A 23,763-nucleotide genomic window follows, 5' to 3' on the forward strand; every position below is an offset into this window, starting at 1 on the left:
TGACAATACAAATGGTTTTGAAGTGTTTACAATAACTGTTCGGAAAATATTCCACCCTGGTTCAGAGTGCCGTAAGTTCAGAACAGATATTAATAAAACTCGCAAATGCAACAATTCCTTATAGAACTGCAACGAGGCGCAATTGCAGCACAACAATAGCGATACCGGCCGGCTGAAAAAGGTGACCTTTCAAGTTCCGCCATAACTACATGGCCCTTACGTAAGGATCCATGGACCACTCTTCATAAATGAATTGTTCTGGGTGGCGGCCTAAAATTAAAAAGAAGAGAAAAGAAAAGAAAAAAGACAGCTTGATCTTGAGAGGAAACCAATTTGCGGTTTAAATCTGCTTATGACATTCAGTGCGGTAAACTGTCATCTATCATTAATGTCTCATCCGGTGGATTAGACAACGCCCATCTTTTCTTTATGAAAGACCGGAAAGTTCAGCCATTGATGTTATTGGATGAAGAAACGACAGGATTTTGGAATTTTGAGTGCAGAGTGGAGTCACTTCTTATTCTGAAATGACATTTCAAATGACCCATGAGATTACCGTCTCTAGCCAAAGGAGTAGCGGCCACTGCCGGCTAGAACTGAAACAAACTTTAAAGACAAGGTTTGGGTAGTAAAATTGAAGTCTTAAGGTAATGTTTATCTCCATCACCGTGAGGTTCCCAAATTCTTTATCTATCTTTATCTTTTCAACAGAGAGAATACAAAGGTGACATTATGGGATCTCCTACCCCAGAGCGATTCTTCTGCTTATTTCTTTCCTTTAAGTCTTTTAAGAACTTGCCTAGATTTAAAGGGTCTTTCCTTGGTAAAATTGAAAAGGCGAGGACTCTTTGTGAAAATCGTTTGGAAGTCTCAAACTTTTCAGGAGATCAGCCCCATTTTGGTTATGGAGGAGGTTTGCCCACTTAAAAAATTGTTTCCTTTTCCAACTGTTTCAATCCTTTGGAAACTTTCGTTTTGAAAATGTTTCACAACTAATGAAACATTGAAAATCGCTAGATTATCATATTGGTTTCATTTGTATATTGGTTTCATTTGTCTCGCTAAAAATAAATGCCTCAAAAAATATTTTAAAAAAAATTGACGGCTTATGTAAACTTTTATAAAAATGAATGAATAAAAAGTATTTTAATTTTTTTCGAAAATATTTTGACATAAATTGTTGTCGATAATAAAAATATTTTCTATTGACTAACTTTTTCAAGTAATATAAATGATCATTTTTAGGAAAATATTTTTCAAATCATTTTTTTTTTTTTGCGAAATAAAGGGAGCCATGATGTAGTTTTCAACTCTGTCAATATGATTAAAAAAAGTTTTGGCATATTTGTATATCTACTCACGGGATACTCCGTGTGTATATAATCCATCTGTATAAAATATCATCATTTGCATTTAGAAAGCTATATTCTTTGGAAGAAATTTGTATAGTTTGAGAAGGAGTTTTGATTGATAAAAAAGAAGCTACTTTAAGCGATATATCCTTAGCAAGGCCATACATAACAGTGAAATCTGAAATAGCTAGTACGAGTACCTAGAGGGGGGTGAATAGGTATACAAAAAAAATTTCTCGAAGCTTGCACGATATTTAAATAATTAGAGAATTTGCAACAGTTAAAAATTCAATCGCAAGACTGAGTAAGGGAAAGAGAGAATTGAACACTCGGTTTATAGTGGTTCGGCTTGATTCAAGCCTACGTCCACTCTTCTGCACCGACGCCCGATTGGCTGGATTCCACTATGATCAAAAGAGTTGTTACGGTGTTGATCTTCCTTGATTTCTAGGTGTAGATGATCTACCACACTCACTCAAGGCGTCATCAAGTATAAACACTCTCTGTATACAATTTCGCTCAGTCTCAACTAACAATCAAAGATCTTCAGACTCTGGAATTTTTCTATCGATCACACACTTAAAACAACTAGAACGTCTTCCTTTTATACTCCTTCATGCCATCATAGCCGTTGGCACTTACCAAAGGAATTCCTCCAATCTACCCGTTGGACGGAATCAATCAAGAAGATCATCCGAGCTATTTAAGGAATCGATGATAGCCCATCAATCTGTTCGCCCATACAATCGGGATCTCGGTTTCCAAGAATAGAATAATCCAAGATTATTTCGTCGACCATCGGATCTTCAATCGATCTTAGATAAGAATTAAAGAATCCGAAATGATTATCCAACCAAAGAATCTATTCCAGAGGATAGGATCGAATCCTCAACCATAAACCTCGGCTTTGGATATCCTTCAACACTTTGGATTAGAAAGACGTCGGTGAGAATAATTTTGAGTCTTGAGTCTTGAGTCTTGAGATTTCAAAGTCTTGAGACTATAAAGTCTTGAGACTTTAACTATCGATATCAGACTTAGAATGATAGAAATGTTTTGTCGGCTTCAAAATATTCGGAAAGATTTCTCCAACAATCTCCCCTTTTGATGGTGACAAAACTTTCTTGAAGATTTGAACAACTTTGACCTGCAAAACATTTCTCAAGCAATATGGCTAACTCATAAAGATTAATAAACAACTAGACTCTGCATCCACAGCAAATTGGTTAGTCTTTCATGAGTAATACCATGTAACAATACTTGATATAAATGCAACCAGTCAAGCATCAAAATCCACACCAATTCAGTCTAACACTCAAGTTCAAGTTCTCAAGTCATACTCAAAAATAAACATAAACACAAAAGTCAAATAAGGTTTTAAAATAATGTTTGTTCAAGTCAAATAAGGTTTTAAAATAATGTTTGTTCAAATTGGTTCTCCCCCTTTTTGTCATCATTAAAAAGAGGGTGAGAAAGGAGTCATGCTTGCAGGAATGCGCACGATCTGGAAATCCCCAATGGACTCGGATGAGATAGCTAGTACGAGTACCTAGAGGGGGTGAATAGGTATACACAAAAAATTTCTCGATGTTTGCACGATACTTAAACAATTAGAGACTTTGCAACAGTTGAAAATTCAATCGCAAGGCGAGTAAGGGAAAGAGAGAATTGAACACTCGGTTTATAGTGGTTCGGCTTGATTCAAGCCTACGTCCACTCTTCTGCCTTTGCCCGATTGGCTGGATTCCACTATGATCAAAGAGTTGTTACAGTGTTGATCTTCCTTGATTTCTAGGTGTAGATGATCTACTACACTTTCTCAAGGCGTCACCAAGTATAAACACTCTCAGTATACAATATCGCTCAGTCTCAACTAACAATCAAAGGATCTTCAGACTCTGGAATTTTTCTATCGATCACACACTTAAAACAACTAGAACGTCTTCCTTTTATACTCCTTCATGCCATCATAGCCGTTGGCACTTACCAAAGGAATTCCTCCAATCTACCCGTTGGACGGAATCAATCAAGAAGATCATCCGAGCTATATAAGGAATCGATGATAGCCCATCAATCTGTTCGCCCATACAATCGGGATCTCGGTTTCCAAGAATAGAATAATCCAAGATTATTTCGTCGACCATCGGATCTTCAATCGTTCTTAGATAAGATATAAAGAATCCGAAATGATTATCCAACCAAAGAATCTATCCGAGAGGATAGGATCAAATCCTCAATCATAAACCTCGACTTTGGATTTCCTTCAACTTTGGATTAGAAAGACGTCGGTGAGAATAACTTTGAGTCTTGAGTCTTGAGTCTTGAGTCTTGAGTCTTGAGATAACAAAGTCTTGAGACTATAAAATCTTGAGACTTTAACTATCGATATCCAGACTTAGCCCGATAGAAATGTTTTGTCGCTTCAAAATATTCTGGAAAGATTTCTCCAACAATCTCCCCCTTTTTGATGGTGACAAAACTTTCTTGAAGATTTGAACAACTTTGACCTGCAAAAACATTTCTCAAGCAATATGGCTAACTCATAAAGATTAATAAACAACCGGACTCTGCATCCACAAAGCAAATTGGTTAGTCTTTCATGAGTAATACCATGTAACAATACTTGATATAAATGCAACCAGTCAAGCATCAAAATCCACAACCAATTGAGTCTAACACTCAAGTTCAAGTTCTCAAGTCATACTCAAAAATAAACATAACCACAAAAGTCAAATAAATAATGTTTGTTCAAATTGGTTCTCCCCCTTTTTGTCATCATTAAAAGAGGGTGAGAAAGGAGTCATGTACGCTTGGGAATGCGCACGATCCGGAAATCCCCAATGGACTGGACTACTCCTTCGAGCTTCTTCGGATCTTCTCGCGAGATGAGCTACCTCTTCTCTCTTGGCATTGGCTTGAAGTTGTAGAGCGAGGTCTTTGTATTTTCTTCCGGAGAGACTGAAGATGCTTGTCCAAAGATGCTTCAAGACTTGGATTTCACAATCCAGAATATATATCACAGTTACGCATTTCCGAGAAGAATATTCATGATACTACGAAGATCTGAGAATCATCCACGTATGCGGCATTGGCTTTCTCGGATGGTGTGTGTGCGACGATGGCGCTTCGAACGGTCTTGCAGATTTGGAATCGTCGTATCATCTTCTTCGGGCAATTGAGAGACCCGAGCTTCTTCGCAGGTCTTACGGGAGATTTTCTTTGATCTTGGCGGCATGAGGTGGAGACCTCTCTTGCTCGCTAACTCCCCCTGTCTCTAGGACATCGAAAGGGGAAGAGTGATGATCAATCTCTTGATTTCCCTTCTCTCAGTTATCGCCAATGGTGATCTTTTACTTCTTCTTTTTCTTCCTCAACTTCTTTCTCCTTCTCTCTCTGTTCTTCTTCTTCTACCTTTCTTTGAAGTTACATCGAATAAGACACGAACGTCTTGTTCTTGTCAGTGCTGGAATAGTGGGATCTTCATCATCTTCATCTTCATCCTCATCCTCCAGGATAAGAGTTCTTTTCCTCTTTTTCGAAGAAGCACTAAATGCCTTCTTTCCTTTTCCTTTTGAAGCAGACTGGACTGGAGATTTCACTTTGAATTTCTCCATTGCCTTAGAAAGTTCTTGCGGACGCATCTTCATTAACATTTTCAACCCTACCACCATCTTATCACACGGTCTAACACAAAAAGTATGTGGCAGTTCAATATTCGGATCTCAGAAGATCTTGGTCACCTGAGACCCGAGGATAAGGCAATTGTCCTTTGTCTTTTGACACGGTTACGTACATATGGAAAAGAATAGTGTGCGGGAGAGAGAACTTCCGTCTGAGTTGATCGCATACATCAACTTTGCTTGAGAAAAGAGACACGAAGTCTTTGAAGTAGACTTAGGTCTTAGACAATTGATCACAATCTTGTGAAGCACAATGTTGATAGCGTTCATTCTTGAATAGATAATTTTCTTATCTACATCCCTATCTTTGACAAGATCCGAGTAGTTCGAGCGGGTGAGACTTTAATTGGGAGATAGCGTCCCGTTCAACTCCAACTATGTACGCAACATATTCACATCTACCACATAGACTTTGTCTCGAACACTTGAATGAAATTCTATTCGCATCCAAAAAGCTAAGATTTGAATAGAAATAAGCGTCGAGATGATCATACCCGTCTGGTAGAGTCGGAGCGGAAAGTCTCAAGTTGAAGCAAATTCAACTTCTCTCTTAGGTTCAAGTTGATGGAATCCAGGAAGTCAAAATCGACACTTCTAGGGTTGATTACCCCTCTTTTCACATTGTAATACACTTTTTCTTGATCCTTGGATTTAAACAAATCCATCCGATTTCCTTTCGCCTTTGCCGCCACACCCATTCTAGGTTCAAATTCAAGGAACATTTTGTCATCATCATTCGCGTCAATCGGATTTTGTCGGCATACGAGGATCTCTTGGAATGTTCGCAAGAGCTTCCTCTGCTTTTCCTTTTGGGGCAATTCCCCATTCCTCCATTTTCTTGAGAAAAGATACTCATTCCCATAATTTTTGTCCTTAAGGAAGTCATCTATGTAGTTCAATGGAGTACTGTGCTTTTCAATGCACAATAAAGTTTATACAAAAAAGGAAGGCTTTTGAACTCTTTGGGTCGGCATCCTCGATTATCTCTTCTTCAGATTATGACTTTCACTTTGTGGGGCGGGAGATGCTGAATGACGTGGAGGAGAGCGAATCGGACTTTGTCGCTGACCGAGATAAGTCTTCTTCCTCGGTGAGATCGAAATGAGTCGGTCCCTTCTTCATTCTTTGTGGTCCCCTGTTCGCGATTCTTGATGATTTCCTTGAAGACGACATCTTTCTTTGTCTATTGGAGGATTCCTTCACTTGCTTTCCCAAGAAAAATGACCACTTTCTCGACGATGAACAAAGAGTAGAAACAGTATCGAGAGAAGAGTGCTTTTTAGGGTTTTGAAGATTTGGGAAAGAAAAAGCGTATATATATATATAACTTAGTTTTTGAAAAGGGAAGTTCAATCGGTGCAATGGAAAGTGAACGATTACTTCTTTTCAAAATCTATAACTGCCAAAATTATTAAACAAAAGATCGTACCTTTTCGACTAAATGACAATTAGTACCTTTTAGAAGAAATACAACTTACAGTCTTTATCCACGAATGTACGAGTCTCGGGACTTAGAGTCTAAGAGATCGAGTCTTTAGAGTTGGTGAGTCTCTAGACTTTAACTTCTTCAAGCTTCAAAATGTTGAGTCTTGAGCGGATAAAGTCAAGCGATTCTTCTCCAAAGGCTTTGTGAATATGTACGCTAGTTGACTTTTTGAATCAACAAATTGAATCGAGATTTCTCCATTTTGAATATGATCTCTAATAAAGTGATGTCGAATCTCAATATGCTTTGCTCTTGAATGAAGGATTGGATTTTTGGTGAGATTTATAGCTTGGTGTTGTCACATCGATTTACGTGCATGAGTCTTCAATGCCAAAGTCTTGTAGCTGTTGTTTTATCCATAGAATTTGCGAACAGCTGACTTCCAAGAGCTACATACTCTGCTTCTGTTGTTGAAAGAGCTACAGTGCTTTGTTTCCTCGAGAACCAAGACACCGTTCTGTTTCCAAGTAGTTGACAAGTTCCGAAGTGCTCTTTCTATCGATTACGCAACCGGCGGATCTGCATCCGAGTATCCTAGAAGATTAAAGTCTCCCTTCTTTGGATACCAAAGACCGATGCTTGAAGATGAAGCAACGTATTTGATAATTCGTTTCACGGACCGAGATGTGATTCTCTAGGATCCGATTGAAACCTAGCACGAGATACAAACACTAAACAAAATATCGAGGTCTAGAGAAGCGGTAAGATAAAGAAGTGAACCGATCATGCTTCAGCGTACACTTTGATCTATTTTCTTCCCTTCTTCATCCTTGTCTATCTTCGAGAACATGACATTGGTATGTCGATCTTTTTGCATTTTTCCAATCCAAACCTTTTGACAAGATCATTCGCATATTTTTCTTGATGGATGAAAGTTCCTTCCTTCATTTGTTTCACTTGGAGTCCAAGAAAGAATGTTAATTCTCCCATCATACTCATTTCAAATTCATCCTGCATAGACTTAGAAAATTTCTTGCAAAGACTTTCATTAGAAGATCCAAAAATAATGTCATCAACATATATTTGAACAAGTAAAAAGTTTTTGTTTTCCTTTTTGATAAACAAAGTAGTATCTACTTTACCTTTGACAAAACCATTTTGTAATAAAAACTTACTTAATCTGTCGTACCAAGCTCGAGGTGCTTGCTTTAGACCATACGAGAGCCTTTTCGGCCCAAGGCGAGTCGGCTTCTTTGGGTCTTCAAATCCAGCGGTTGTTCCACATAAACTTCCTCATGGATAAATCCATTTAGGAAAGCACTTTTGACGTCCATTTGGAATAACCTGAAATTTTGTAACAAGCAAACGCAAGTAATAGACGAATAGCTTCTAACCTTGCAACGGGTGCGTAAGTCTCGTCATAGTCTATTCCTTCTTCTTGCGTATACCCTTTGGCCACGAGCCTTGCTTTGTTTCGTACGACTTTTCCTTTTCGTTCATTTTGTTCCTGAATACCCATTTGGTTCCAAAGTTTTACCTTTTGGTTTAGATGTCAATTCCCGGACATCATTGATGTTGAAGCTGTCTAAGCTCTTCTTGCATAGCTTCGATCCAGCTTTCATCGGATAAAGCTTCTTCTATGCTTTTTGGTTCAATTTCGAGAGATGAGAGCCACGGCACTAGATTCTTCATGCCTTTTTGATCAGTGCGGATTCCTTCATTAAGTTCGCCAATAATAAGATCTTTGGGATGACTGGATTTGTGTTTCCGGTTACCGGGTTGATGATCTCTTTCTTTATTTGATTCTCCATGATCGTCTTGATGATGGACTTCCAGAATCGAGATGCTTCTTGAGATGTAGACATTTGAAGATCTAGAGCGGATTCGGTCTCATCGTCGAGTCTCGGGCTGGATTCATCTTGCACCGAGTCTTGGAATTTGACATTCATTGATTCTTCCACAGACTGGCTTTTTTTGTTGTAGACTCGTAGGCTTTGCTTGATGTAGAATATCCAAGGAAGATGCCTTCATCGATCTTTCTTCAAACTTACCAACTCGATCATTTGCATTTTTCAAAATAAAGCATTTGCAACCGAACACATGAAAGTATGAAACAATAGGCTTCTTACCTTTGAACAATTCATAGGGGTTTTATCAAGAATAGGTCTTAAAAGACTCTATTTATAATATAGCAAGCGGTTGAAATGACTTCAGCCCAAAATCGTGAAGAAATTTTACTTTCAATTAAAAGTGTTCTAGCCATTTCTTGAAGAGATCTATTCTTTCTTTCCACAACTCCATTTTGCTCGGAGTATACGGAGAGGAGAACATGTGATTAACACCAGATTTATCACGGAATCTCGTAAAATCTTGATTTTCAAATTCACTTCCATGATCTGTTCTTATACTAGAAATAGCACATCCTTTTTCATTTTGAACCTTTTTAGCAAACTTTTCAAAGTACGAAAAGGTTTCGATTTGTTTGCTAGAAAATATACCCAGGTAAAACGAGAGTAATCATCTACAATTACTAGACAATATTTCTTACCTCCAATGCTCTGGGTTCTTGTTGGTCCGAAGAGATCCATATGAAGCAACTGTATTACATGATTAGTAGATACATGATTTATTTGTTTAAATGAATTTCTTACCTGCTTTCCCAGAATGCATGGAGTACATAAGTCAGACTTTTGGTATGGCAGTTTAGGTAGACCTCTAACAAGCTGCTTTGAAGAGATTTTGGCTAATTGCTTCTTGTTGATATGGCCAAGCTTTCTATGCCATAGAATTGCTTCATCTTGAATTGAAATTAAGCATTGTTCTTCATTTGGCTTTACATCAAGGAGGTAGATGTTTCCATGCCTTCGACCCATGAAAAGCGAGTCGAATCTTTGCTAATTCAGAACAAATGCCTTCTTGAAAGAAGATCTTGTAACCGTATCACACAATTGGCTAATCTTTGAGTAGATTGTAGTTGAGTCCTTCCACTAGAGAGACATTGCTTATTGTGAGATTTCCAATTTTCGCAATTCGAATCCCACAATACTTCCTTTGCTATTTCCTCCGAATGAAACTTTTCCACCATTCACTTTAATAAGCTTTATGAAACACTCTCGAGTCTCCCTGTCATGTGTCTTGAACATCCATTTGTCAAGATACCACTTTACCTTCTTTTGAGAGACTCCGCATTCAAAAAAAAGAGTCTCAAGCTTTCTTTGGTACCCAAATTTTCTTGGGTCCTTTCGTGTTAGTAGGATAAGCATTATTAGGCCATACTCTCTTCACGAGGCTTCCAAACCATAGGACACTCTTTTTCAAAATGATCCCGATTACACTTAGAACACCTTAAAGCATTTCGACCTACGGGCTTTACAAAGACTTTTTTGAAATGATTTTTATAAGCCTCTCTCGATGGTCTTTTCTTAATTCTTTCTTTTACTTTTGGAAAATCAATCAAAGGGATTGTTTCTTCTGTCATACCTAGACCCGACTTATTAAAGTAAGGTCTTTGGATTGAAAGAACTTTTTCAAGTTTTCGGACCCTATTGAAAATTTCTTTGAAATATTTGATAAATCAGTTTTTAAGAAAACATTTTCTTTTGAAAGATTGTCTTCACTCTCTTTAAGAGTAGAAACATTCAAGTCTAAATTTTTACCTTTTCTTCTAAAATGATTTCCTTTTGTTTTAAAAATGAGTTTTCCTTTTAAGTTCGGAAATCCTTTTAAGAGAAGTCTTAAGACTAAAACATAACTCATTAATATATTTAGAGACTTTGACAGGGATTTTATAATTACTTACCTCAAATTCACATGCAGTGCAGTCGATCCAGTCCGAGTCGATTGCGCCATTAGACACGGGTTGGCATATTCCTCATCACTCTCTTCACACTCGTATCGCTCCAGTTTCGGCTTTAAGAGCTTTTCGAAATTTCTCAGCTTTTCCTCTTTTCTTTTTTGAAGAGGGACGGTTGGGTCGATGTGTCCCTTCTTTTTACATTCGAAGCAAACTACTTCTTTGTTTGGTTCCTCATCATCAACGAGACTTGGTCTCGCTGTCTCGAGAATTTTGTTTCCTTGGGATAAACCTTCTGCCTTTTCTATTCAGTTTTCTGAATCTTCTTATCATGAGGGCGAGCTCCTCATCATTCATATCATCTTCAGAATCTGCATCATCAGAATCATCATTTGATTTTAGTGCAATAGATTTCTTACCTCTTGGATCTTCGTCTTCATTAATTCGTTCCACTTCGTAAGACTGAAGAGTTCCAATCAGTTCGTCTACAGATAATGGCATGATTCTTTGCGTCTCTCTTATTGAAGTCTTTATATGATTCCAATCCTTGGAGAGTCCACGTAGAAGCTTGTTCACCTTCATGGGATCAGAAATTTTTGTCCTTGGTTCTCAAGACCATTGACAATATACGTAAAACGACTAAACATGTCGGTTATAGATTCTCCTGGTTTCATTTTGAAGGATTCATATTGACCAAGAAGAATGTTAATTCTCGGTCTCCTTCACTCGATCTACGTTCCTTCATAAGTGATATGTAACCTGTCCCGAGACTTCTTTTCTGTGACACAAGAAGATATTCTGTTATATTCGGTTGGTGACAAAGCACAATATAAAGAATAAATTGCTTTAGCATCAAGTGCTTGTCTCTTGTTTATTTCTTCTTGAGACATTCCGCTGGTTTCAACGGTTTCTTTTCCTCTTTCGGTGTTTGATGCAGCAGCAATAGTGATTCCTTTTTCCACTACGTCCCATTCCGGAGGATCCTTTGATCGTAGGGAAAGCTTTCATCTTGTTCTTCCGGATGTTGTAATCCTTTCCATCGAAGTAGGGAGGTCTGGTATTGCTTTGCCCCTCCATCGCCCCGGTGCTAGCATACTAGCCATGGATCTTTTACTCGAAGTAAAACACTTCAAACAAAGTAAGAACACGAGGCTCGATACCAATTGAGATAGCTAGTACGAGTACCTAGAGGGGGGTGAATAGGTATACACAAAAAATTTCTCGATGTTTGCACGATACTTAAACAATTAGAGACTTTGCAAGGTTGAAAATTCAATCGCAAGACTGAGTAAGGGAAAGAGAGAATTGAACACTCGGTTTATAGTGGTTCGGCTTGATTCAAGCCTACGTCCACTCTTACCGACGGCCGATTGGCTGGATTCCACTATGATCAAAGAGTTGTTACGGTGTTGATCTTCCTTGATTTCTAGGTGTAGATGATCTACTACACTTTCTCAAGGCGTCACCAAGTATAAACACTCTCGTATACAATATCGCTCAGTCTCAACTAACAATCAAAGGATCTTCAGACTCTGGAATTTTTCTATCGATCACACACTTAAAACAACTAGAACGTCTTCCTTTTATACTCCTTCATGCCATCATAGCCGTTGGCACTTACCAAAGGAATTCCTCCAATCTACCCGTTGGACGGAATCAATCAAGAAGATCATCCGAGCTATATAAGGAATCGATGATAGCCCATCAATCCTGTTCGCCCATACAATCGGGATCTCGGTTTCAAGAATAGAATAATCCAAGATTATTTCGTCGACCATCGGATCTTCAATCGTTCTTAGATAAGATATAAAGAATCCGAAATGATTATCCAACCAAAGAATCTATCCCGGAGGATAGGATCAAATCCTCAATCATAAACCTCGACTTTGGATTTCCTTCAACACTTGGATTAGAAAGACTGTCGGTGAGAATAACTTTGAGTCTTGAGTCTTGAGTCTTGAGTCTTGAGTCTTGAGATAACAAAGTCTTGAGACTATAAAATCTTGAGACTTTAACTATCGATATCCAGACTTAGGCGATAGAAATGTTTTGTCGGCTTCAAAATATTACGGAAAGATTTCTCCAACATGGACTACTCCTTCGAGCTTCTTGAGATCTTCTCACGGATGAGCTACCTCTTCTCTCTTGGCATTGGCTTGAAGTTTGAGAGCGAGGTCTTTGAATTTATCTTCCAGAGAGAGGGCGAAGATGCTTGTCCGGCATGCTTCAAAGCTTGGATTTCACGATCCGAATATATATATGGTTACGCATTTCCAGAAGAATATTCATGATACTACGAAGATCTGCAGAATCATCCGTCTGTGTACTGGCATTGACTTTCTCAGATGGTGTGTATGCAGACGATGGCCCTTCTGTACGGTTTGGCAGATTTGGAATCGACGTATCACCTTCTTGAGGCAATTTAGAGACCGAACTTCTTCCGGGTCTTCCGGAGATTGTCTTGGATCTTCACGGCATGAGGTGGAGACCTCTCTTGCTTGCTAACTCCCCTGTCTCTAGGACATCGAAAGGGGAAGAGTGATGATCATGCTCTTGATTTCCCTTTTCTCATTTATGCCAGACTGTTCTTTTTCTTCTTCTCCTTCTTCCTCAACTTCTTTCTCCTTTCTCTCTGTTCTTCTTCTTCTACGCTTTCCGCTGAAGTTACGTCGGATAAGACACGTAACGTCTTGTTCTTGTCGTCTGCTGGAATAGTGGGATCTTCATCATCTTCATCCTCATCCTCATCCTCCAGGATAAGAGTTCTTTTCCTCTTTTCGATGAAGCACCAATGGCCTTCTTTCCTTTCCTTTTTGAAGCGGAAGCATCGGATGGAGATTTCACTTTGAATTTCTCCATTGCCTTAGAGTTCTTGCAGACGCATCTTCATTAACATTTTCAACCCTACCACCATCTTATCACACGTTCGAACACAAAAAGAATGTGGCAATTCAATATTCAGATGTCTGAAGATCTTGGTCACCAGACCAGGATAAGGCAATTGTCCTTTGTCTTTTGACACACGCTTCTGTACATATGGAAGAGAATAGTGTGCGGGAGAGAGAACTTCCGTCTGTGTTGATTGCGTACATCAATTTTGCTTGTAAAGAGACACGAAGTCTTTGAAGTAGACTTAGGTACGAGACAATTGATCACAATCTTGTGAAGCACAATGTTGATGGCATTCATCTGGAATAGATAATTTTCTTATCTACATCCCTATCTTTGACAAGATCCGAGTAGTTCGAGCGGGTGAGACTTTGATTGGGAGATAGCGTCCCCGTTCAACTCCAACTATGTCCGCCAACATATTCACATCTACCACATAGACTTTGTCTCGTACACTGAATGAAATTCTATTCGCATCCAAAAAGCTAAGATTTGAATAGAAATAAGCGGTCAGATGATCATACCCGTCTGTAGAGTCAGAGCAGAAAGTCTCAAGTTGAAGCAAATTCAACTTCTCTCTTAGGTTCAAGTTGATGGAATCCAGGAAGTCAAAATCGACACTTCTAGGGTTGATTACCCCTCTTTTCAACGGATGAAATACACTTTTTCCGATCCTTGGATTTAAACAAATCCATCCGATTTCCTTTCACCTTTGCTGCCACACCCATTCTAGGTTTAAATTCAAGGAACATTTTGTCATCATCGTTCCGTCAATCAGATTTTGTCTGGCATACGAGGATCTCTTGGAATGTTCGCAAGTGCTTCCTCTGCTTTTCCTTTCGGGGGGCAATTCCCCATTCCTCCATTTTCTTCAGAAAAGATACTCATTCCCATAATTTTTGTCCTTAAGGAAGTCATCTATATAGTTCAATGGAGTACTGTGCTTTTCAATGCACGATAAAGTTTATACAAAAAGGAGGGCTTTTGAACTCTACTGGTGGCATCCTCGATTATCTCTTCTTCAGTTATGACTTGCACTTTGTGGGGCGGGAGATGCTGAATGACGTGGAGGAGAGCGAATCGGACTGTCGCCGACTTGGTAAGTCTTCTTCCTCAGTGAGATCGAAATGAGTCGGTCCCTTCTTCATTCTTTGTGGTCCCCTGTTTGCGATTCTTGATGATTTCCTCGAAGACGACATCTTTCTTTGTCTATTGGAGGATTCCTTCACTTGCTTTCCCAAGAAAAATGACCACTTTCTCGACGATGAACAAAGAGTAGAAACAAGATTCGAGAGGAGAGTGCCTTTTAGGGTTTTGAAGATTGGGAAAAAGAAAAAGCGTATATATATAACTCAGTTTTGAAAAGGAAGTTCAATCGGTGCAAGGAAAGTGAACGATCACTTCTTTTCAAAATCAATAACGCCAAAATTATTAAACAAAAGATCGTACCTTTTCGAGTTAATATAACTAAATGACAATTAGTACCTTTTAGATGAAATACAACTTACGAGTCTATAGCCACGAATGATTGAGTCTCGGGATTTAGAGTCGAAGATCGAGTCTTAGAGTTGGTGAGTCTCTAGACTTTAACTTCTTCAAGCTTCAAAATGTTGAGTCTCGAGCGGATAAAGTCGAACCGATTCTTCTCCAAAGGTTTTGTGAATATGTCCGCTAGTTGACTTTTTGAATCAACAAATTGAATCGAGATTTCTCCATTTTGAATATGATCTCTAATAAAGTGATGTCGAATCTCAATATGCTTTGCTCTTGAATGAAGGATTGGATTTTTGGTGAGATTGATAGCGCTGGTGTTGTCACATCTGATTTCTGTGCATGAGTCTTCAATGCCAAAGTCTTGTAACTGTTGTTTTATCCATAGAATTTGCGAACAGCAGCTTCCAAGAGCTACATACTCTACTTCTGTCGTTGAAAGAGCTACAGTGCTTTGCTTCCTCGAAAACCAAGACACCGTTCTGTTTCCAAGTAGTTGACAAATTCCAGAAGTGCTCTTTCTATCGACTACGCAACCGGCCAGATCGCATCGAGTATCCTAGAAGATTAAAGTCTCCCTCTTTGGATACCAAAGACCGATGCTTGAAGATGAAGCAACGTATTTGATAATTCGTTTCACGGCAATGAGATGTGATTCTCTAGGATCGATTGAAACCTAGCACGAGATACAAACACTAAACAAAATATCGAGGTCTAGAAAGCGGTAAGATAAAGAAGTGAACCGATCATGCTCTGTCATACAGCTTTTGATCTACTTTCTTCCTTCTTCATCCTTGTCTATCTTCGAGAACATGACATTGGTATGTCGATCTTTTTGCACTTTTCTAATCCAAACCTTTTGACAAGATCATTCGCATATTTTTCTTGATGGATGAAAGTTCCTTCCTTCATTTGTTTCACTTGGAGTCCAAGAAAGAATGTTAACTCTCCCATCATACTCATTTCAAATTCATCCACATAGACTTAGAAAATTTCTTGCAAAGACTTTCATTAGAGGATCCAAATATAATGTCATCAACGTATATTTGAACAAGTAAAAAGTTTTGTTTTCCTTTTTGATAAACAGAGTAGTATCTACTTTACCTTTGACAAAACCATTTTGTAATAAAAACTTACTTAGTACGTCGTGCCAAGCTCGAGGTGCTTGCTTTAGACCATACGAGCCTTTTTTCACCAAGACCGAGTGGCTTCTTTGGGTCTTCAAATCCAGGCGGTTGTTCCACATAAACTTCCTCATGGATAAATCCATTTAGGAAAGCACTTTTGACGTCCATTTGGAATAACCTGAAATTTTTGTAACAAAAGTAAACGCAAGTAATAGACGAATAGCTTCTAACCTTGCAACGGGTGCGTAAGTCTCGTCATAGTCTATTCCTTCTTCTTGCGTATATCCTTTGGCCACGAGTCTTGCTTTGTTTCGTACGACTTTTCATTTTTCGTTCATTTTGTTCTGAATACCCATTTAGTTCCAATAACGGTTTTACCTTTTGGTTTAGATGTCAATTCCCAGACATCATTGATGTTGAACTATGCGAGCTCTTCTTGCATAGCTTCGATCCAGCTTTCATCAGATAAAGCTTCTTCTATGCTTTTTGGTTCAATTTCAGAGATGAGAGCCACAGCACTAGATTCTTCATGCCTTTTTGATGCAGTGCGGATTCCTTCATTAAGTTCGCCAATAATAAGATCTTTGGGATGACTGGATTTGTGCTTCCAGTTACCGGGTTGATGATCTCTTTCTTTATTTGATTCTCCATGAGCGTCTTGATGATGGACTTCCAGAATCCGAGATGCTTCTTGAGATGTAGACATTTGAAGATCTAGAGCGGATTCGGTCTCTTCGTGCGAGTCCTGGCCGGATTCATCTTGCACCGAGTCTTGGAATTTGACATTCATTGATTCTTCCCTGGTGGCTTTTTTTGTTGTAGACTCGTAAGCTTTGCTTGATATAGAATATCCAAGGAAGATGCCTTCATCGATCTTTCTTCAAACTTACCAACTCGATCATTTGCATTTTTCAAAATAAAGCATTTGCAACCGAACACATGAAAGTATGAAACAATAGGCTTCTTACCTTTGAACAATTCATAGGGGTTTTATCAAGAATAGGTCTTAGAAAGACTCTATTTATAATATAGCAAGCGGTTGAAACGACTTCAGCCCAAAATCGTGAAGAAATTTTACTTTCAATTAAAAGTGTTCTAGCCATTTCTTGAAGAGATCTATTCTTTCTTTCCACAACTCCATTTTGCTCTGAGTATACGGAGAGGAAAACATGTGATTAACACGGATCTATCACGAGAATCTCGTAAAATCTTGATTTTCAAATTCACTTCCATGATCTGTTCTTATACTAGAAATAGCACATCCTTTTTCATTTTGAACCTTTTTAGCAAACTTTTCAAAGTACGAAAAGGTTTGATTTATTTGCAAGAAAATATACCGGAGTAAAACGAGAGTAATCATCTATAATCACTAGACAATATTTCTTACCTCCAATGCTCTGGGTTCTTGTTGGTCCGAAGAGATCCATATGAAGCAACTGCATTACATGATTAGTAGATACATGATTTATTTGCTTAAATGAATTTCTTACCTGCTTTCCCAGAATGCATGGAGTGCATAAGTCAGACTTTTGGTATGGCAGTTTAGGTAGACCTCGAACAAGCTGCTTTGAAGAGATTTTGGCTAATTGCTTCTTGTTGATATGGCCAAGTTTTCTGTGCCATAGAATTGCTTCATCTTGAATTGAGATTAAGCATTGTTCTTCATTTGGCTTTACATCAAGGAGGTAGATGTTTCCATGCCTTCGACCCATGAAAGATGAGTCGAATCTTTGCTAATTCCAGAACATATGCCTTCTTGAAAGAAGATCTTGTAACCAGTATCACACAATTGGCTAATGCTGAGTAGATTGTAGTTGAGTCCTTCCACTAGAGAAACATTGCTTATTGTGAGATTTCCAATTTTCACGAGTTCGAATCCCACAATACTTCCTTTGCTATTTCCTCCGAATGAAACTTTTCCACCATTTACTTTAATAAACTTTATGAAACATTTTGAGTCTCTGTCATGTGTCTTGAGCATCCGCTGTCAAGATACCACTTTACCTTCTTTTTGACGAGAGACTGTATTCAAAAGAGAGTCTCAAGCTTTCTTTGGTACCCAAATTTTCTTGGGTCCTTTGGTGTTAGTAGGATGAGCATTATTAGGCCATACTCTCTTAACAGGCTTCCAAACCATAGGACACTCTTTTTCAAAATGATCCTGACTGTTACACTTAGAACACCTTAAAGCATTTCGACCTCGGGCTTTACAAAAACTCTTTTGAAATGATTTTTATAAGCCTCTCTCGATGGTCTTTTCTTAATTCTTTCTTTTACTTTCGGAAAATCAATCAAAGGGATTGTTTCAGCTGTCATACCTAGACCCGACTTATTGAAGTAAGGTCTTTGGATTGAAAAGAACTTTTTCAAGTTTTTCAGACCCTATTGAAAATTTCTTTGAAATATTTGATAAATCAGTTTTTAAGAAAGCATTTTCTTTTGAAAGATTGTCTTCACTCTCTTTAAGAGTAGAAACATTCAAGTCTAAATTTTTTACCTTTTCTTCTAAAATGTTTTCCTTTTGTTTTAAAATTGAGTTTTCCTTTTGAGTTCGGAAATCTTTTTAAGAGAAGTCTTAAGACTAAAACATAACTCATCAATATATTTAGAGACTTTGACGGGGATTTTATAATCACTTACCTCAAATTCACTGTCGAGTCCGATCCAGTCCGAGTCGATTGCGCCATTAGACACGGAGTTGGCATATTCCTCATCACTCTCTTCACACTGTATCGCTCCAGGTTTCGGCTTTAAGAGCTTTTCGAGATTTCTCAGCTTTTCCTCTTTTCTTTTCGAAGAGGACGGTTGGGTCCGATGTGTCCCTTCTTTTTACATTCGAAGCAAACTACATCTTTGTTTGGTTCCTCATCATCACTTGAGACTTGGTCCGCTGTCTCTGAAAACTTTGTTTCTTTGGGATGAACCTTCTGCCTTTTCTATTCAGTTTTCTGAATCTTCTTATCATGAGGGCGAGCTCCTCATCATCCATATCATCTTGAGAATCTGCATCATCGAATCATCATTTGATTTTAGTGCAATAGATTTCTTACCTCTTGGATCTTCGTCTTCATTAATTCGTTCCACTTCGTAAGACCGAAGAGTTCCAATCGGTTCGTCTACGAGATAATGGCATGATTCTTTGCGTCTCTCTTATTGAAGTCTTTATATGATTCCAATCCTTGGAGAGTCCACGTAAAAGCTTGTTCACCTTCATGGGATCAGAAATTTTTGTCCTTGGTTCTCAAGACCATTGACAATATCGTAAAACGACTAAACATGTCGGTTATAGATTCTCTGGTTTCATTTTGAAGGATTCATATTGACCAAGAAGAATGTTAATTCTGGTCTCCTTCACTCGATCGTCCCTTCATAAGTGATATGTAACCTGTCCCAGACTTCTTTTGCTGTAACACAAGAAGATATTCTGTTATATTCGGTTGGTGACAAAGCACAATATAAAGAATAAATTGCTTTAGCATCGAGTGCTTGTCTCTTGTTTATTTCTTCTCGAGACATTCCGCTGGTTTCAACAGTTTCTTTCCCTCTTTCAGAGATTGATGCAGCAGCGGGAGTGATTCCTTTTTCCACAACGTCCCATTCCAGAGGATCCTTTGATCGTAGGAAAGCTTTCATCTTGTTCTTCGGATGTTGTAATCCTTTCCATCGAAGTAGGGAGGTCTGGTATTGCTTTGCCCCTCCATCAGCCCCGGTGCTAGCATACTAGCCATGGATCTTTTACTCAAGTAAAACACTTCAAACAAAGTAAGAACACGGGCTCTGATACCAATTGAAATAGCTAGTACGAGTACCTAGAGGGGGGTGAATAGGTATACAAAAAAAATTTCTTGAAGCTTGCACGATATTTAAATAATTAGAGAATTTGCAACAGTTAAAAATTCAATCGCAAGCGAGTAAGGGAAAGAGAGAATTGAACACTCGGTTTATAGTGGTTCGGCTTGATTCAAGCCTACGTCCACTCTTCGCACCGACGCCGATTGGCTGGATTCCACTATGATCAAAGAGTTGTTACGGTGTTGATCTTCCTTGATTTCTAGGTGTAGATGATCTACCACACTCACTCAAGGCGTCATCAAGTATAAACACTCTCGTATACAATTTCGCTCGAGTCTCAACTAACAATCAAAGATCTTCGGACTCGGAATTTTTCTATCGATCACACACTTAAAACAACTAGAACGTCTTCCTTTTATACTCCTTCATGCCATCATAGCCGTTGGCACTTACCAAAGGAATTCCTCCAATCTACCCGTTGGACGGAATCAATCAAGAAGATCATCCGAGCTATTTAAGGAATCGATGATAGCCCATCAATCTGTTCGCCCATACAATCGGGATCTCGGTTTCCAAGAATAGAATAATCCAAGATTATTTCGTCGACCATCGGATCTTCAATCGATCTTAGATAAGAATTAAAGAATCCGAAATGATTATCCAACCAAAGAATCTATTCCAGAGGATAGGATCGAATCCTCAACCATAAACCTCGGCTTTGGATATCCTTCAACACTGGATTAGAAAGACTGTCAGTGAGAATAATTTTGAGTCTTGAGTCTTGAGTCTTGAGATTTCAAAGTCTTGAGACTATAAAGTCTTGAGACTTTAACTATCGATATCCAGACTTAGACTGATAGAAATGTTTTGTCAGCTTCAAAATATTCTGGAAAGATTTCTCCAACAAAATCACACTTGAAATTATTTGCCCTATAGATATGAATATTGTAATTCATAATAATAATTGAATTTTTTTCTGCATTTTCATGAAAATCTTACTTAATATTCAATATCAACAAAATGGATTTGTGTGTTATCTCATTTTATATATAAAAAGCAACTTGATCATATTCATATCAATTGACTTGGGGAGTAAATGGGATTTGATACCCTATTAGTCCTAACTGTAAACGATGGATACTAGCACTATGTGTAATGATTCGTGTAGTGCTGTAGCTAAAGCGTTAAGTATTCCGCTTGAAGAGTACGTTTCGGAATACCAATAGGCATAAAATGAAAGAATAAAAAATTAAGTATTATATATTGACGTGGAAACGTAAAAATGCATTTATTTTCTTAATAATAGTAGTTTATCATATTTTATCTATATATTGGGAAAAAAATTCTTACGAATAGGTCCTTTGATTGATTATAATATATGTATGCATTCGTTCATTGAAAATGGGATCAACCCCCGTTGCCATATTGGTACTTATTGGATATAGATATGCAGATAACTTTGACTGTTGGTTGGGCTGATTCAATGGCTTTATGTGAATTACCAATTTTTTATCCCTCTTATCCCGTTCTTGATCCAAGAGACAAGGTAATTTTATTACATCCTTCATAACTTGTTTAGGAATAGCTAATTCATGGGACGACTAGAGTATTACAAAAAGGTCTATAATGAATCCAGGTATTTGGAGTTACGAAGGTGTGGCCAATGCACATATTATGTCTTTTGGCTTGTGCTTCTTAGTAGCTATCTAGCATTGGGTGTATTAGGATTTAGATAAACGATTAGCATTCATAATTTTTAAAATTATTGATTTTTCACAAAACGAAGGGAGAAGTCTACAAAAATAGTATGATTGGTAGGCCAATCCCGAGGTTCATCTACTCAATCACATAAGTCCGTCCCATCAATCTTGGATAAGTATAATTTACGTGGGTGCCCTGACTTATGGACAGTGTACATGCATTTGTAGCCACAAATTAATTTGATGAATATTAAAATATAAAGTCGATCTACTGAATACTAAGCCGCGGCGCGACACTTGTCAGTACCTAATGAGTCGGCAGGGCTCAAAAACAAAGTTAATGTATGTCCCTTAATCACATGGGTTTGTTCCCTCGAATCGGCGTAATTTCGCTGACAGACAAAACATCAATTAATCAATTAATTAATTAATATCATATATTAAAATAAATTTTGCTCTGACATATATTGGGCACTAGCCATATGATGTCTAGACAAAACCTATGACGTTTTGGGAACAGTAAACATCGTACTCCTTTCTTGATTTCTTTTCTTTAAATGAATTTGTTAAGTAGATAGAGTCAACGCTCTGCATTAAAAAGGGGGATGTAGGTAGCGCAACATGGGATGCTGTGGTCTCGCACATGTGTGCATCGCTTTTGTGTCTTTATTTTATTTTATTTTATTTTTTTGAGCAAAGCTTTTGTGTCTTTATTGAGCCGCTGCTTATTGTTATCTTTTGAGATTGGCTTGGTCCACATGATTCACGCTTATTAATTTGAGCGATGTATCGACTGTTTTGAGCCCACAAAAGCACGGTTGAACCTATTAATTTTGTTTGGACGGTTTTACAAGAAATAAGTGTTTCAAAGCACCGTTTTTTACGCAATGAATAATTGGAATACGTGCGTGCATTATGCACATGCTGGCGATGATTACGCTTATTTTTGTTATGACTATCGAACTCATCTTTTCTTGAAAATACTTAAAGATCGAAATCCTCAAATTTTACCGTGCAACATGAACAAAAGAAAAATTGAAGGGATAATGACATAAATGTATTTAAATTTTGACCAAATGTGCAATGTTATTCCTACATTTGTAATTTGTTTAATGTTGTTTTTGGACTTTTGATATATGTTGAAGGTTGTCCTTGAACTATATGAAAATATTTAATGTTAACATTCTATTAATTAAAAATCAACGACAATATTGAAAATTTACATAAAGTTGGGGGATTAAATTGAATATGTACTAAAAGTTCAGGATTCACACTAAATATATTAAAAAATTCATAAATTATATTACACATTGAGCTAAAATTAAATGACCAAATTGAATAAAGTAAAAGTTCAAGCATTGCATTGCGTATTGTGTTAAAGTTCATAAATCATTTACGTCATTTTTTCCAAAATTGAATGATAAGTCAGATAAGTCCAAGGATGCATATATGTATGGTCAAGTTCAAACAATTTCATGGATTATATTCTCTTTTGTATATAATTCTAATGTATGCATCATTCATGTTCTGTGGCCCCACTGCCTCTCCCACTAAATTGTATCACCTCCAGCAATCATCGTCTTCAACATCATTCTCAGCTCCCTCCTATAAAAGAGGAACCTTCTCTCCACTTTCTCAGCCCCCGATCTCTCTCTCTCTCTCTCTCTCTCTCTTTCTCTCTCTAAAACAGCCATGGGAAGAGGTGGCAACAAGCTTACCAAACTCAAGTCTGTCCTCAAGAAGCTCAACTCCTTTGGCCACCATAACAAGCACCAGGCCATCAACTCAACTCCCTCGTTCGCCTCGTCCACTTCAAACAATTCTGACACCGACGACTCTTCCTCCTCCTCCTCCGCCGACCTCCGCCCCGTCTACGTCGGCCAGTCCCGACGGCGGTACCTCGTGAACTCTGCCGTCGTCCGCCATCCTCTGTTCCGTGAGCTTGCCGCACGTTCTGGTAACAGTGCGCCCTTGTCCGACGCCGACGACTCCTCGTCCCTCAGCATTGCGTGCGAGGTGGTCTTGTTCGAGCACTTGCTGTGGATGCTTGAGAACGCGGAGTCGCGGCCGGAGCCTCTGGATGAGTTGGTCGAGTTCTATGCTTACTGAGGGAGATGAAGATGCACGGTGATGAAAAGGATCATATTGTAATTATGTTCTCTTTTCTAATGTTCATTACGATGATAAACGCCTCCCATTTATGTGTTTTCCCCTTCTTTCTATCTCTATCTTTTGTTAATAGAAAATGTGCTTCAATGCTGTCCTTTTATTATAATTTATATAAACACTAGTGTCGAGACATACGTTACGTATATACGTGATTACGGATGAGTTACATATGAAGAGAAGATTCGATTTTCAAAGAAATCAAGTGATTATTTGATGGAGTGAATGTGTAACGGACGATTGTTGAAAGTACTCTAGTGTTTAATTTAACACTCTTTTCGGCATGTGAGATTGTGTGATCATAGACCAAAACAAGGTCTCCAGAAATTGACATGATACTTAAGTTT

General features: G+C 38.2%; 1 protein-coding gene across 1 annotated transcript; it reads left to right on the forward strand.

Moving 5' to 3' along the window:
• Window positions 1-22,878: 22,878 nt before the first annotated feature.
• Window positions 22,879-23,509, forward strand: LOC104437962 (auxin-responsive protein SAUR76). The gene has a single exon (XM_039310069.1). The coding sequence runs from the start codon at window positions 22,943-22,945 to the stop codon at window positions 23,357-23,359; it is 417 nt and encodes a 138-aa protein (XP_039166003.1). The 5' UTR covers window positions 22,879-22,942; the 3' UTR covers window positions 23,360-23,509.
• The last annotated feature ends 254 nt before the right edge of the window (window positions 23,510-23,763 follow it).

The sequence above is a fragment of the Eucalyptus grandis genome, chromosome 3 (assembly GCF_016545825.1).
Source record: "Eucalyptus grandis isolate ANBG69807.140 chromosome 3, ASM1654582v1, whole genome shotgun sequence".
NCBI lineage: Eukaryota > Viridiplantae > Streptophyta > Magnoliopsida > Myrtales > Myrtaceae > Eucalyptus > Eucalyptus grandis.

What these genes read in the sequence shown, in the direction of transcription:
- LOC104437962 (XM_039310069.1), top strand. Translation starts at nt 22,943, where the DNA reads ATGGGAAGAGGTGGCAACAAGCTTACCAAACTCAAGTCTGTCCTCAAG.